This window comes from Aedes albopictus, chromosome 2 (genome assembly GCF_035046485.1).
Source record: "Aedes albopictus strain Foshan chromosome 2, AalbF5, whole genome shotgun sequence".
In the NCBI taxonomy this organism is placed as follows: domain Eukaryota; kingdom Metazoa; phylum Arthropoda; class Insecta; order Diptera; family Culicidae; genus Aedes; species Aedes albopictus.
In genome coordinates this window covers 510214296-510227936 of record NC_085137.1, presented here as the reverse complement: position 1 = coordinate 510227936, position 13641 = coordinate 510214296, and the positions used below count along the sequence as shown (strand labels likewise).

At 38.0% G+C, this 13641-nt stretch overlaps 1 protein-coding gene across 1 annotated transcript; it reads right to left on the bottom strand.

Annotated features, from left to right (window-relative positions):
* Nucleotides 1-477: 477 nt before the first annotated feature.
* On the bottom strand, nt 478-13343 carry LOC109404747 (chymotrypsinogen B-like). The gene is made up of 2 exons (XM_019677674.4): nt 12446-13343; nt 478-974 (listed from the first exon to the last, which is right to left on the bottom strand). Exons 1-2 carry the CDS (start codon nt 13128-13130, stop codon nt 781-783), a joined length of 879 nt encoding a protein of 292 aa, XP_019533219.3. The 5' UTR covers nt 13131-13343; the 3' UTR covers nt 478-780.
* Between the last annotated feature and the right edge of the window lie 298 nt (nt 13344-13641).

Genomic DNA, 13641 nt, shown 5'->3' with positions numbered 1-13641 from the left:
ATTTATCATATAAATTAAACTTTTTCCATGAATCATTAAACTAATTTCTCATTTCCTGTCTCGATAATGCAAATTTGCTCCCCATTCACGTCGTTATTTCGTTTGTTCGTCGGTACCCTGCTGAAGTCGATAGGCAAGGATTGGAGTGTGGGGAAGTAGTCCTGTTTGGCTTCCTCCGCTCTATCTTTCGTTGCAGTACGGATACACTTCTTCCAACACGGGCGAAGCTTTCATCGAAAGTCTTCCTCCGTTGCTGCTCTCTTGGTTGGTTTGCCCCAACAACGACACAGCAATGACATCGATGATGAAGATTCAACTTTATAAGTGAGGCAAAAAAGTAAAGTTTCTGGTCCTGCCATCCCACCAGTCACGGTTGTGTTCCTTTCCTGACGGGTGCGCTATTTTTATGATGGCACAACGTTATTTCAGTGGTTTTCCGTTTTTTTCTGTTCCTATGGCGGTTCACCATATCAAAGACTTTCACCCGTGCGGTCCACGTGATGATGGAAGGATGCTTTCGTCCTTTTTCAGGAATTCTTATCAAAACCCTGACTGCCGTCAACGTCATTGCTGGTTGCTTGAAGTTTTCGAGCAGGACTGGAAAAACAAGTGCACGAGATTGATGTCACGGTAACCACCCGAGCACTAATGAAATTCTTCAGGGAATTAACAGCAATAGGGAATTTTCTGACAAATATGAATACGCAACCCGTCTATTTGATAAGTAACGGAAAACCGCAAATTTTGTAATAAAACATATGAAAATTGTATTCATTATCGTCAATCCTCCGACATCATCTGGTTGATCCACTCGGTGTAAAACGCAATGTTGACAAACGCCGTGACGGTGTCGATGCCACATCTTTTGTTGCGTCCGGTTGCTGGGCCAAAGGCTACAATACCTCTCAGGTAGAATTGATCATCTTGTCGAACGTACAATCCGCTACCACCACTGCCGCTGCAGACACCCGTTCCTGAAATGAACAACAATAGACCAAGGTATGTATGAATTTCAAATCAAGTAATGTACGAGGTTCAATAGAGTATTTTATCTGGGATTTTCAAATGATACTTTGCAAACTTAAATGGAATCGCAGAATCAGGTGAATTTAAGTTCCGTCAAGGTATTCCATATAATTCGTCAGAAATTTCTCTTTAGCATTTAGGAATTCCTCCAGGAATTCTTTGGAAAATATTTCGCGGATTCTTTCAGAAACGATTCCAGAGATTACTTTGAAAAACCAGATTCGCTAACCCCTCTGTGTATGCCCTTTTTTATGCCCTGCATAACAAGAGGGAAAGCTACTCAGAATGCATCAAAAGCATTGCAGAGAATTTAAGAGAATTTTCTACGGGTTTTGTATGCGTTACAGTTACGTTTTTCAGGGGTTTCTGAAGACCTCGCGTGCGTTACATAGGGTGTGAGGGGGATGTAGGGGCATTTTGGAGGCATTTCAGGAAGTTTCAGAGCATTTTCGGTAGGATTCAGAGGTCCCTGAAACGCCCTTGAAATCAATTTGAAATGCCTCTCAAACCCCTTTAATAGCCTCTATAGATCCCCTCAAACCCCATGCAACGCCCTATAAAGGCTCCTGAGCAGGGATGCCAGATGATTTTTTGAAAAATTTGTATCGCAGTGTCCAAAAATCTGTATGCTATACAAAGTTTGGGTGAAAAATCTGTATCTCATACAAAAACAAAATAGCTCCTCTAGCTCAAAAATCTGTATTTCATATAAAACTGAATCTGTACGAATGCTCAAAAATCTGTATAATACAGTTAAATCAGTATATATGGCATCCCTGCTCCTGAGGTTAATTAAAGTGCCCTTAAAGCCCCTTAAAACGCATTAAAACGCCAATAAATCTTAACGGAACACCCTTAAAAGGCTCCTCAAATCCTCTGAAACAAACCCTTAAAACACCCCTGAACCCCCTTTTTTAGGCTTTTTGATGGCTCTTATGGAAACTTGGCCCCATGGGGAGCACCTCAAATTTCCAGGAGCAAAACCTGTTCTCGCGAGCTAGATTCTCTCATTAAAACCCAAACTTATGCATAAATTTCCCTATTTTAATGCATTTTTTAATTGAGGCACATTTTTTATTGGTGCAGTCCCAGCCATGTGCATAAAAATATGTTCCAGTGTACTGAAAGTTTGCAGATATTTTTTTTTGCCACACCCACAGGTTCTCTTGAAAATAAAAATCAAACTCATGTTCTTATCAATGAATTCCTGAAAAATGGCCCGAAAAATTTCTCTAATGATTCCATTAGAAAATTTTCATTGGAGTCCTTCCAAAAATACTGCATGGAATCCATCACAAATTCCTCCAGCGATGTATTCAGATATTTAGCTAGGCATTCTTTAAGAAAATATTCCGGAGAGTCCTTCACATGTGCTTGTAAGAATTCATTCAGAATATTCTCCAGAAATTTTGAAAAATTTCCTTTTTTTTATTTTTTTGGAAAAGAGAGTTCGGTAGATATTAATTTAGGAATTTTTAAAGAAATTCCTTCAAGAATTCCCTTAGTGAGCCTTCCATAGATTTCCACAGAAAATCCTCGTAAGATTCCAGCAGAAAATCTTCAGTATTTCTGTTTAAGAATTGACTAATTTTCTCAGGGATTTCTTAAAAATAAAAGAAAGCGCAGTCCACTACCAACAAAATGAACCCTATTGGTTCGCCAACAGCTGTAATTGTAACTTTTACTGTGAACAAGTTAAATAAAACAAATTTAAACGAAATCCTGTTAGGTAACCCTCTGGCAGATTATTAGAAACTTTATCATTTCTGAAGGGGATTTATGTTGACGTTGTTGCTGAGATATCGTAAGCAAGTAAGTAAGAATGTAAATAACACTCACCTCGTGGCGAATCGCTTTTACAACTCTGTCACGGCTTTGGTATGCGTGTGCGACCCCTACTCTGTTCGGCAAAGTTTTAGACAAAACCACATTTTAATGACCAAAGGTTCATTCGACGCGGAATGTGGTCCCATTGTTTCCTATTGAAAATGGTTCAGATCGGTCCAGCCGTTCCGGAGTTATGGCCATTTAGGTGTTCCGGATCCTGGCCCCTTCCTGGGGTATGAAAACGCTACAAACCCATCCATGCGACACATCAAACTACGGCATTTTCGATAACTTGATGAACGGGAAGCAGAAAAATGGTCTCAGTCCATATCTGAACCGGTAGTGTCCCGGAACCGGTTCCGGTTGTCCCGCCGGAAGTGGCCAAATATAAAAGTGCACTAAACCCATGCATGTGGCATATCAAACCGCAGATTTTTCGATACCCTGATGAACAGTAAGAAGGAATACATTCTCCGACCATATTGGAACCGGTAGTATTCCGGAACCGGTTCCAGATGTCCCGCTGGAGGTGGCCAAGTATAAAAGTTAACCAAACCCATGCGACATATCAAATAGTGGCTTTTTTGACATCCCGATGCAAGTTAAGCAGGAAAATATTCTCAGACCATATTTGAACCGGTTGTGTTCCGGAACCGGTACCGGGTGTCCCGCCGGAAGTGGCCAAATATAAAATTGAACTAAAACCCATATCAAACCGCGGCTTTTTCGATAACCTGATGAACAGTATGCAGGAAAGCATTCTCAGAACATATCGGAACCAGTAGTGTTCCGGAACCGTATCCAGATGTCCCGCCAGAGGTGGCCAAGTTTAAAAGTTAACCAATCCCATACATGCGACATATCAAAAAGTGGCTTTTTTGATATCCTGATGAACAGTCAGCAGGAAAATATTCTCAGACCATATGTATCTGAACCGGTAGTGATCCGGAGCCGGTTCCGGGTGTCCCGCCGGAAATGGCCAAACAAAAAAGTGAACCAAACCCATGCAACAAATCAAATCGCGGATTTTTAGGTATCTTGATTTGGCAAAAAAAAAGTTTCCGGCCATATTTGGAACAACCGGTAGTATTCCTCACCGATTAAGGATGCCCCATTGGAAGTGGTCAAATGTAAAGGAGAACCAACCCCATTAATAGCTGTTTTGGTAACCTGATGAACAGTTAACAAGAGAAACAATCATAGACCACACTTTGGAAAACCAATACTGTGCCGAAACCGGTTCCAGGTGCTCCGCCGGAAGTGGTCAAATGTTGAACGGAACCAAACGCATGCACACCGCGCATTTTCGATGACGCGCAGAACGGCCAGCAAGAAAAGTCTCAGGCCACTTTAAGACTACCGGTAGTGTACCGGAACCACTTTCGAGTGTCTCGCCGGAGCTGGCGAAATGCACAATATTTTAGACAACCGGTAGTGTCCCGAAACCAGTTCTGGATGTCCCACTGGAAGTGGTCAAATGTAAAAGTATTCTATAACCACCCATGCATAAGATAAATCAAATCGTGTTTTTGGTAACGTAATGAACGTTAGCAATGAAATAGTCTCAGACTGTATTTGGGAGACCCGGTGTGCTCCGGAACCTGTTCCGGTACCGCATCGAAAGTAAGTAAATGTACCATGCAACATATTACATCACGGCTTTTTGAATAACCCGAGGAACGGTTAACTAGAAAATAGGCTCACACCACATTACAGACTACCGGTAGGGTTGCACAACCAGCGTTTGGTGCTTCGCCAGAACTACGAAAGTAAATAAATTCAATGCAAGCGATAAATATGTGTAAGAGAACAAAATCTTACAGATTAAACCCACATACAAACAGACGTCGCACTATACTCACTACCTATCGCTCTTGTTTTCAACGGTCAATAAGATATAGCCCAAATGTTCAGAAAAAAATTTTGTGATCTGTGATTGTGTAAAGAGTTATAGCTTAGCTTGTTAGTATCGTCTTGATATTGATCAGGCTCCAACGTTAGTGAAGGTGCTCAACAATGTGCTCAAGCAGTCAACTGACAAGTCTGATATTTTTCTGCCCTGCTTATACGTTGAACATAACGTCGGACTATGTGCAATCAATAAGTTTTAAGTCAATTCAAAGATGTCTTTGATAAAATGCTTGCTTTTCTATAAAAATATTCGGATTCAGAAACACTTTGACATACGTTGCCGGAAAGATTGTGAGAACATGTTCGACGAGAAAGGCACTATCACCACTAGGTGGATTAATTTGTTTTTTTTTTCTCTTTTTTTCTTGTTTCCTAATAAGCTGTATGACAAAAACAGAGTGAGCAGGAAGTACGACGTTTATCGGGACAGCTAATTATATGTAAACGATAAATTATATGAAACACGGAATATTTTAACCTTTCAGTACTCGCGCCATTTTTTGTAACGCGAGCAGTCGCGCGTTGTACTTTGTACAACACCCATACATTCTGAAATATCTAAGGATCCTGATTGTTTTGAAAAGGACTGTCTTTGGCAAAGTTGTTGTAAATTTCATGGGCTACTTGATGCTGACAAAGTTGATTCGTAATACGTCCACTAGGCGGCGCTAGTGAGCAATATCATGTTATATCTAATATCTCAGGATCCTGATGTCTTAGAAAGATGGTGTCTTCGGCAAAATTGTTTGGTAGGTAAACGGCTTACAGATTATTAGCCGTTTAATTGGAAATTCTACCACTAGGCGGCGCTAGTGGGCAAATAAACTTTATATCCTATGTATCTCGGGAACCTGATAAATTAGAAAGATGGTGTCTTCGACAAAGTTGTTTGATAGGTCAAGTACTTACGGATGATTCGCAGTTTAATTTGAAATTTCATCACTTGGCGGCGCTAGTGAGCACGTCAATATTATATATTATGTATCTCTGAACCCTCATTACTTAGAAAGATAGTGTCTTCGGCAAAGATGTTTGGTATATCAAGGGCTTATAGATGAGTGACAGTTTGATTTCAAATGCCACCACTAGGAGGCGCTAGTGAGCATGTAAATTTTTAATCTCATGTAGCTCAGCATCCCGATTAAAAAGGCACGGAACACCGTCTTCAGCCAGAGGCTGTACAGAGTGAACAGAACTTAACACTAGACCATGGACACGACATACATTACATGCACCAGTGGATAGCATGGTGCGGTTACACACTTGGTAACGCTAACCGAACGGCCACGAAGCTCCACTTTACTCAGAAAGATGGTGTCTTCGGCAAAGTTGTTTGGTAGATCAAAGACCAAATGGAGGAAAAGTTACCTCTCGTGCCGACCTTCTAAAAGATCGAAAACTTACAGAGAGTTGTCCGTTGAATCGTAGTTTCACCACTAAATGACGCTAGTGACCATAAAAAATGCATATGCAATAGTTCTCAGGATCCTGGTTACTAGAAGAGTGATGGTGGTTTCGGCAAAGTTGTAAAATAGGATAAGTGCATTTGGTTGATGGGTCGTTGAAATCAATATTTCGCCAGTAAGTGGTGCTAATGAGTATGCAAATTTTATATCTTATATATCTCCGAGTCTGATAACCTGGGAAGTTGATATCTTTGGCAAGGTTGGTTGGTAAATCAGAAGACACCATCTTTCTAAGTGATCAGGGTCCTGAGACATATGAGTTATAAAATTTGAATACCCACTAGCGCCACCTAGATGTGGAGTTTCAAATCATACGGCTCTCCATCAGTTAGTGTTCGATCTACTAAACAACTTTGCTGAAGACATCATCTTTCTAAGTAATCAGGATCTCGAGATATATGAGTTATAATATTTGAGTACTCACTTGCGCCACCTGGATGTGGAATTCCACATCATACTTGTCTTCATCAGTTAGTGTTTGATCTACTAAACAACTTTGCAGAAGACACCATCTTTCTATGTAATCAGGGTCTGAGATGTATGAGTTATAAAATTTCAATGACCACTAGCGCCACCTAGATGTGGAGCTTCAAACCAATCAGTTAGTGAGCGATTCCAAGCAACAGCATCAAAATTAAGGAAATTTTTTAATTCATGATTTTCTATTGAACTGAAACTTTGCACAGTTTCTCAGTTCCATCTAAATCGCCATTTTTCGATATCAAATTTTTATTTTGAATCACGACTAACTTTTCGAAAGGGTGTATGTGAAAATGGTTCAATAATATTCAAAAATCTGTACAGCCAAAATGGTTCGTTCGATTGCTATGAATTTTTCAGCAAAGTTAGATAACTAAATGGTGATTCCTATGAAAATATACACTGTGAAAAAAACATCTTTTTTTACATTAAAAATATCATTTTTGTCACAAAAACTCAAATATCTCAAAACCCTATCTTTTTACCAACTTGAATTTTTTAGGGAAAACGGTCCATTGTATTAGCAATCTACCATAAAAATTTGGTGATGGTAAACTAATAAACAAAAAAGTTATAACATTTCAAAAATTTCACAATTTTTACATTTAGTAAAAAAAATTTTTCTGTGTAAATTATTTCGGCCGGGAATCGCGATTTGATGCTGATTTTATTGTTCAGCAAAGTTAGATAACTAAATGGCGATTCCTAAGAAAATATACACTGTGAAAAAATCTTTTTTAACATTAAAAAATATCATTTTTGTCACAAAAACTCAAATATCTCAAAACCCTATCTTTTTACCAACGTAATTTTTTAGAGAAAACGGTCCATTGTATTAGCAATCTACCATGAAAATAAACAAAAAAGTTATGACAATTCAAACATTTCACAATTTTCACATTTAGTAATAATTTTTTTTAGTGTAAATTATTTCGGCCGGAAATTGAAGTTTGATGCTGATTTTATTGTTAATGGCCTTGCGTGAGTAAAACAAGTTGTTTTTATTATATATTATATATACATATAATATAATATACTATGTACCGTAATGTTCCGATTTTATCACGCCCTCCGCGCATTAGTCGTTCATTCATTAATTTGCTGTTACATTTGAGGACAAGTGTTTTCCCTCTTCTTCAAGATGAATGTTGAAAGCGTGTTTTGCAACGTTAAAAATATTGAAATGGGTATAGATGTTGAAGAATATTACAGGGCATTTTTGAAAAGGGGCGTAATTAAATTGTTTAAACAGATGTCGCTGATGGCAATTTCTCAGTTGTTGTCGTTTTCGAACTTCCTGCGCCCTGCTTTACCGATGATATACAGATGGCTCGTTTGTCAAATTTTAGACGGCAGGACGTGCAAATGCGTAATTTTGTACACAATGTGGACATTTGGGCATAACCAGTCTCTTTCAGTTTATCTATGGTGCTTTCGGTGAGATTTCGTAACTCTTTTGAACATTTTTTTTCATCAAACGGTCTACAAGAGAGCGTTGAGTTGAAGACCTTTGAGAAAGCGACTGTTCATCTTGTTCGTTAGATTATAATAAACAAAATCACTTATTAATTTTAACTTACTTGTTTGGTGTTGGTGGCTGAAGAAAAAAAATACTATACAATTTTTAATATTCATAGCGGTAGTATTTTTTTGTTTTTTTTCGTGAGCATTGTCAGGTATGTATACAGACAAACAAACGTAACACTGGCGAAATTTTCATTGACCACGCCTTCAACGATCATTTTGAATCTTGGTTGTGGCTTTCATAACAAGAAGAGCGCCCATCGTTTTTCTTTGCGTTTGACGTTTCACACTAGCGCCTTCTGATGACGATATTGCACAACGCAGTGTTTCGTGAAACATTTCCACCAGGTGGTGATAGTGTGAACTGGGCGATGAATTTTCACTAAAATTGTTCTAGGCGTTTCGTCTGTTTGTCTGTGGTATGTACCTCTTATGCATTTGTTGTTGTTGAAGTTACTCGCATTCTTCCGATCATAAAGTCTGTTCTCTACACACTTAATTTTGATTACCGAGTTCGGTAATTTTTTGACGAGATTAAAACTGCTGAGCACCGAACTCGTTCAGCGAAAATGCATTGTTTACCTTTTCCATACGATTTTGACAGTTGTTTTACTGAGCCTCAGTAAAATCGATTACCGAAACTACCGAGATCGTACTGCTGTTATAATCTCGTCAAAAAAGTACCGAACAGGCAATTCAGAAATAAGTGTGTAAGAGGGATTTTTTTTGCGGATAAACTAGACGTATACGCGTATAAAAAAACTTTTATTATACAGCTTTTGTCTTAAAAATAAATTCAATTCCATTTTTCTTATAATCAACAGCTTTTCAACACTATCAAGGGATTTTTTCACCAGTCACGTACAATAAAAAGTATGACAATCTCAATATTTTTGATCACAACACTGGATCGCGTCAAAGTTTCAAATAGATACTATAGTAATTACGAATAATCAAACTAAAGTATCATGAAAACAACTTGTTTAATTCAGGCGGTAGCCTTTACAATAAAATCAGCATCAAAATATAATTCTCGAAATAATTTACACAGAAAAAAATTTTTTTTGTTACTAAATGTAAAAATTGTGAAATGTTTGAAATGTCATAACTTTTTTGTTTATCAGTTTACCATCACCAAAATTTTATGGTAGATAGCTGATATAATGGGCCATTTCCCCTAAAAAATTGAAGTTGGTAAAAAGATAGGGTTTTGAGATATTTGAGTTTTTGTGACAAATATCATATTTTTTCAAAGTAGAAAAAGAAATTTTTTACAGTGTATATTTTCTAAGGAATCATCATTTAGTTATCTAACTTTGCTGAAAAATTTAAAACAATCGAACAATCCGTTTTTGCTGTACAGCTTTTAGAATATTTTAGAACTATTTTCGCATACACCCTTTTGAAAAGTTAGTCGTGAGTGAATATGAACACTGATAGACGGCTTGCGGTAATGACGAGCATACAAATGTTTTTAAATTTACCATGGCAAAACGTGATCATCGACCAACAAACGCTTCTTGTGTGCGTTTTGCTTCCTTACTTATCAACCGGTTCGATAGCCGAGTGGTAGCGTGCGAGCCTGGTGATCTCAAGGTTCTTGGTTCGAATCGGGCTCCCGACAGACACTTTTTTTAATTGTAAATCGGGTCCATGGTAGAATTGAAAACATAAATCTGTTGAGATGAAACGAAAATCAGTCTGCACAAATCTAGTGGCGTTGTGCATTTAAGTTGACCCTCAGAATAGTAATTTCAACTGCAAGCCGTCTTTCAGTGAAGGTTTAATATCAAAAAATGGCGAATTATATGAAATTGAAAAACTGTGCAAAGTTTCTGATATTTTTGAAATGGTCGCTCAGGATCGACTGACATGACTCCGTGGAATTCCTCTAGTGTTTAACCAACCAAACAACTTTGCCGAAGACACCATCTTTCTAAGTACTCAGGATCCTGAGTTATATGGGATATAACAATAACATGCTCACTAGCGCCGCCTATCGGTTGAAATCTGAATTTCTCAGATCACCTCGCGAAGGCCCTTGATATCCCAAGTAACTTTGCCGAAGACACCATATTTCTAGATCATTTAGATTTTGAAATACACTAATTCACATTCAACTGTCTATCTTATCTTAAATATAGTATGTTCTTCATATTGCGATTTTCAATTTACCGCATTAGAAGGAGTTATACTGTTTTCAAAAAAGGTCTTATAATATTCCAAATAAGAATCCTGTAGAATACATTTGGGGTTGACATCGATAGAAAAGATGGTTTCAAAGTAATAGTTGATAATTCTCATGTGTTGTACAAAGTACAACAGCGCGATTAACGGAAGGTTAAGAATCCAGAGATGAGTTTTCTAAAGATATTCCAGGAGAAATACCTGAAGAATCACCTGGAAGCCCCTGAATGCTGAACAAATCTTCTTGAGATATATTCAGATAAAAAATCCTGCAGTTATACCCTAATAAAAATCTTACATTTGCTGGCGGTATCCACAGAGGAATTCCTAGAGGTACGCTTGGAGGAATTCCTGGAAGAATTTTTAAGAAAATACATAAAGGAATAGTAGGAAGAAGCGAACCTGGTGTGATGGTTAAAGCGCATGTTTTTCACGCCGAGGACCTGGGATCGAATCCCATTCCCGACAAACTCACAAAATATGAGATCTTGCTTTGGAAGAGAAGTAAAGCGTGGGTCCCGAGATAAACTATCTAAAAACTAAAAATTCGTTAAAAAGATAAAGGAATACCCGGTGGAATTTCTGATGAAATCCTTGTGTTAATTTCCACAGGAATCTCTGCAAGAATGTATTTCAGCCCTTCCGTAAGAATCCATATAGGAATCTCCGAAAGGATCTTAAGAAAAAAAATATGACGAAATCCTTGGAGGATTTTATAAGACCCTGTTAATAAATCCTTGGAGCAATTTTGAAAGAGAATTGTCTTGAAGGAATACCTAAAGGAATGTGAACGCAATCCTTGACGAAAATTCTTTAGAAAGCTTCTGAGACCTCTGAATGTATGATTCCTAATATACCCATGCATCGTTTTCGTCTACAAAAGCCCCGTAAAAAACAGGGTGAATTCCTGAAGGATTTTTGGAAGAAACTCATACACAACTCTTTGTGAAACTTCTGGAGGAATTGGAAGTTGCTGTGAGAATTTCTGGCGAAATTATTTGAAGAATTTCAAAAATAACCCCAGTACATATTTTTGTAGGAACTTTTGAAACATTTTCTGAAAAACTCTGGAATAGTTTCTGAAGGCTAAAGTTTTTATTCAATTTCTGAATAAATGTCTAAAGAAAATTTTTAAGGAAACCTCAGAACGAATTTTTGAAAGAATCTCCGGAGGAATTTCTGCTGAAATTTATTGATATTTTTTTGAATAAAAACTTGAAGAATTTCAGAAGAAAATCGTGCAATATATATTAAAAGTATTCTTTGTGGAATTTGTAAAATAGGAGGAATTAAAAAAAAATCCCCAAAGAAAATCTCAAAATGAATCCCTGGAATACGTTTTGAAAGAATACGTGAGGGAATATTTGGCCGAATATTCCGACAAATTTCCAAAAGAATTTTCTTTGATAGAATTTTTGGAACAATTTGTGAAGATTTTTTTGCTAGATTTTCCCAAGGAATTTCCAATAGATTCTTCAAACAAATGCCTAGAAAATTTTTTGAGCAAATATCCAGAGAAGCTTGTGAAGTAATACCTGAGTGAATTTCTCAAACAATCTCTGAAATGGTTTTTGAAAAATCATGGAAGAATTGGTGAAGCAATTCATGCCAGATTTCGTAGAATAATTCTTTGTGACACTTTCCGGAAGAACACATGGTAGATTTTCCGAAATAATCTTTAATATGGTGATTTTATTTGGGAAGTTATTCTTGGAAGTTGGCAAACAATAAAAAAAATTGCTTTGATTTCATGTAAAATTTAATTTAATAGACCTTTAAAAAATTTAAATGTCCACTAAATCGAGGTAAACCTGTATTCCGTCAATTCCATCAGAAGAGTAGAGTACAGAGAATTTATCAGTAGGTCGGCACCAGAAGCACGTTCATCTTCATTTGGGAAATTTGTGCCAGTGGAAAATTTATAACTTGCTATAATTGACTTTGCTGACTGATGGTGATATAATCATTGCTAATCATTGTGTTCGATGATGGAAATGTTAGTACAACTAGAAAACTTTACTTACTTGCACACAATATCGTGTCATTGTATCTGTCTAAAATCCCAGGTAAATACTTTCGGCATCGTTTGACCGACACCAATTGATGAGTGCTTTCCTTCAATATATTCGAGAACTGCTCGGTGTTATCAATGCCCCATCCAACGGCTGTACCAACGGTGTTTTCAATCCCTCGTATACTGGCATTCTCCGCAGGCCACAAACAGGCTGGTTGAATCCGATCGTTGAATTCAATTGGGCCGGAAACCTTCAGTACTGCCACGTCGTTGCGCAGATTTTTCATATCGTATTCCGGATGAAGAGTTATCCCAGTTACATTGTACGAGGTGACATTCACGTTGAAGTTCCCTTCCAGTTCGAAGACCCCAGCCTGCACCGTGAGCATCGTCTGCTTCATCGTTTCGGCCGCCCTCTGTCCAACCACGCAGTGGGCCGCGGTGATAATGGCTCGTTCACCCACAATTGTTCCTCCGCACAGATAGTACTTTCGATAGGGGGTCAACGTGTAGAAGAGTGCCACGTGGAATGGCCAATTGGCTGGAGGGAGCTCACTTGATCTCGTGCCACAAATGGTTGCATTTGTTGTTGCTGGCGATTGTTGGTAGTGCCGAGGGGTCAATGAAAAACCACGAGTTGCTAGTTCACAGAAAAAGTACAGCATGACTACCGTTCGTTGGAATCGCGTGGTCATCGTTGGGAAAGATACAATTGCGCGGTAAGAACAAAAAAAAAACGCACAAGGATGCTTCTCTTGTGCTGATGGGGATCGCTGCTGATACTAATCGCACCGGGGCCAATTGAGAAAACTAACTAGAAGAAGAGCCACTGACTTGCTTGACTTGCAAATGGAACAAAACAACGCTAAGTGGCTACTGGTGTTGGCTGGCCAGTATCATTGCGAACAGAAGTGATACCTAATGGTTGTCCACGATAAAAATTGAGAATCTATTAAAAAGGTTAACATTTTCTGGTTTTCAATTTGTTACGCAATAAAGGATCAACTTTTTTTAACGCATTCGATATTGGGGATTGAAAAAAAAGAAGGAGGAATTTTTGAGTGATCTATGTAGGTATGTATTTTATTTTTATTTTTGTACACGTTCCAATTTCATCGTGGACACCCCCTCCTCTCTGTGATTCCCGTACTGTACACTGATGGTAAAGTCATTAAAAGCTCGTTATTTGCCGTGGCACAAACAGAA

What these genes read in the sequence shown, in the direction of transcription:
- LOC109404747 (XM_019677674.4), bottom strand. Translation starts at nt 13,130, where the DNA reads ATGACCACGCGATTCCAACGAACGGTAGTCATGCTGTACTTTTTCTGT. An exon ending in TGACACGATATTGTGTGCAA is followed by an intron (nt 975 to 12,445) that starts GTAAGTAAAGTT and finishes TGTTCATTTCAG; the next exon opens with GAACGGGTGTCTGCAGCGGC.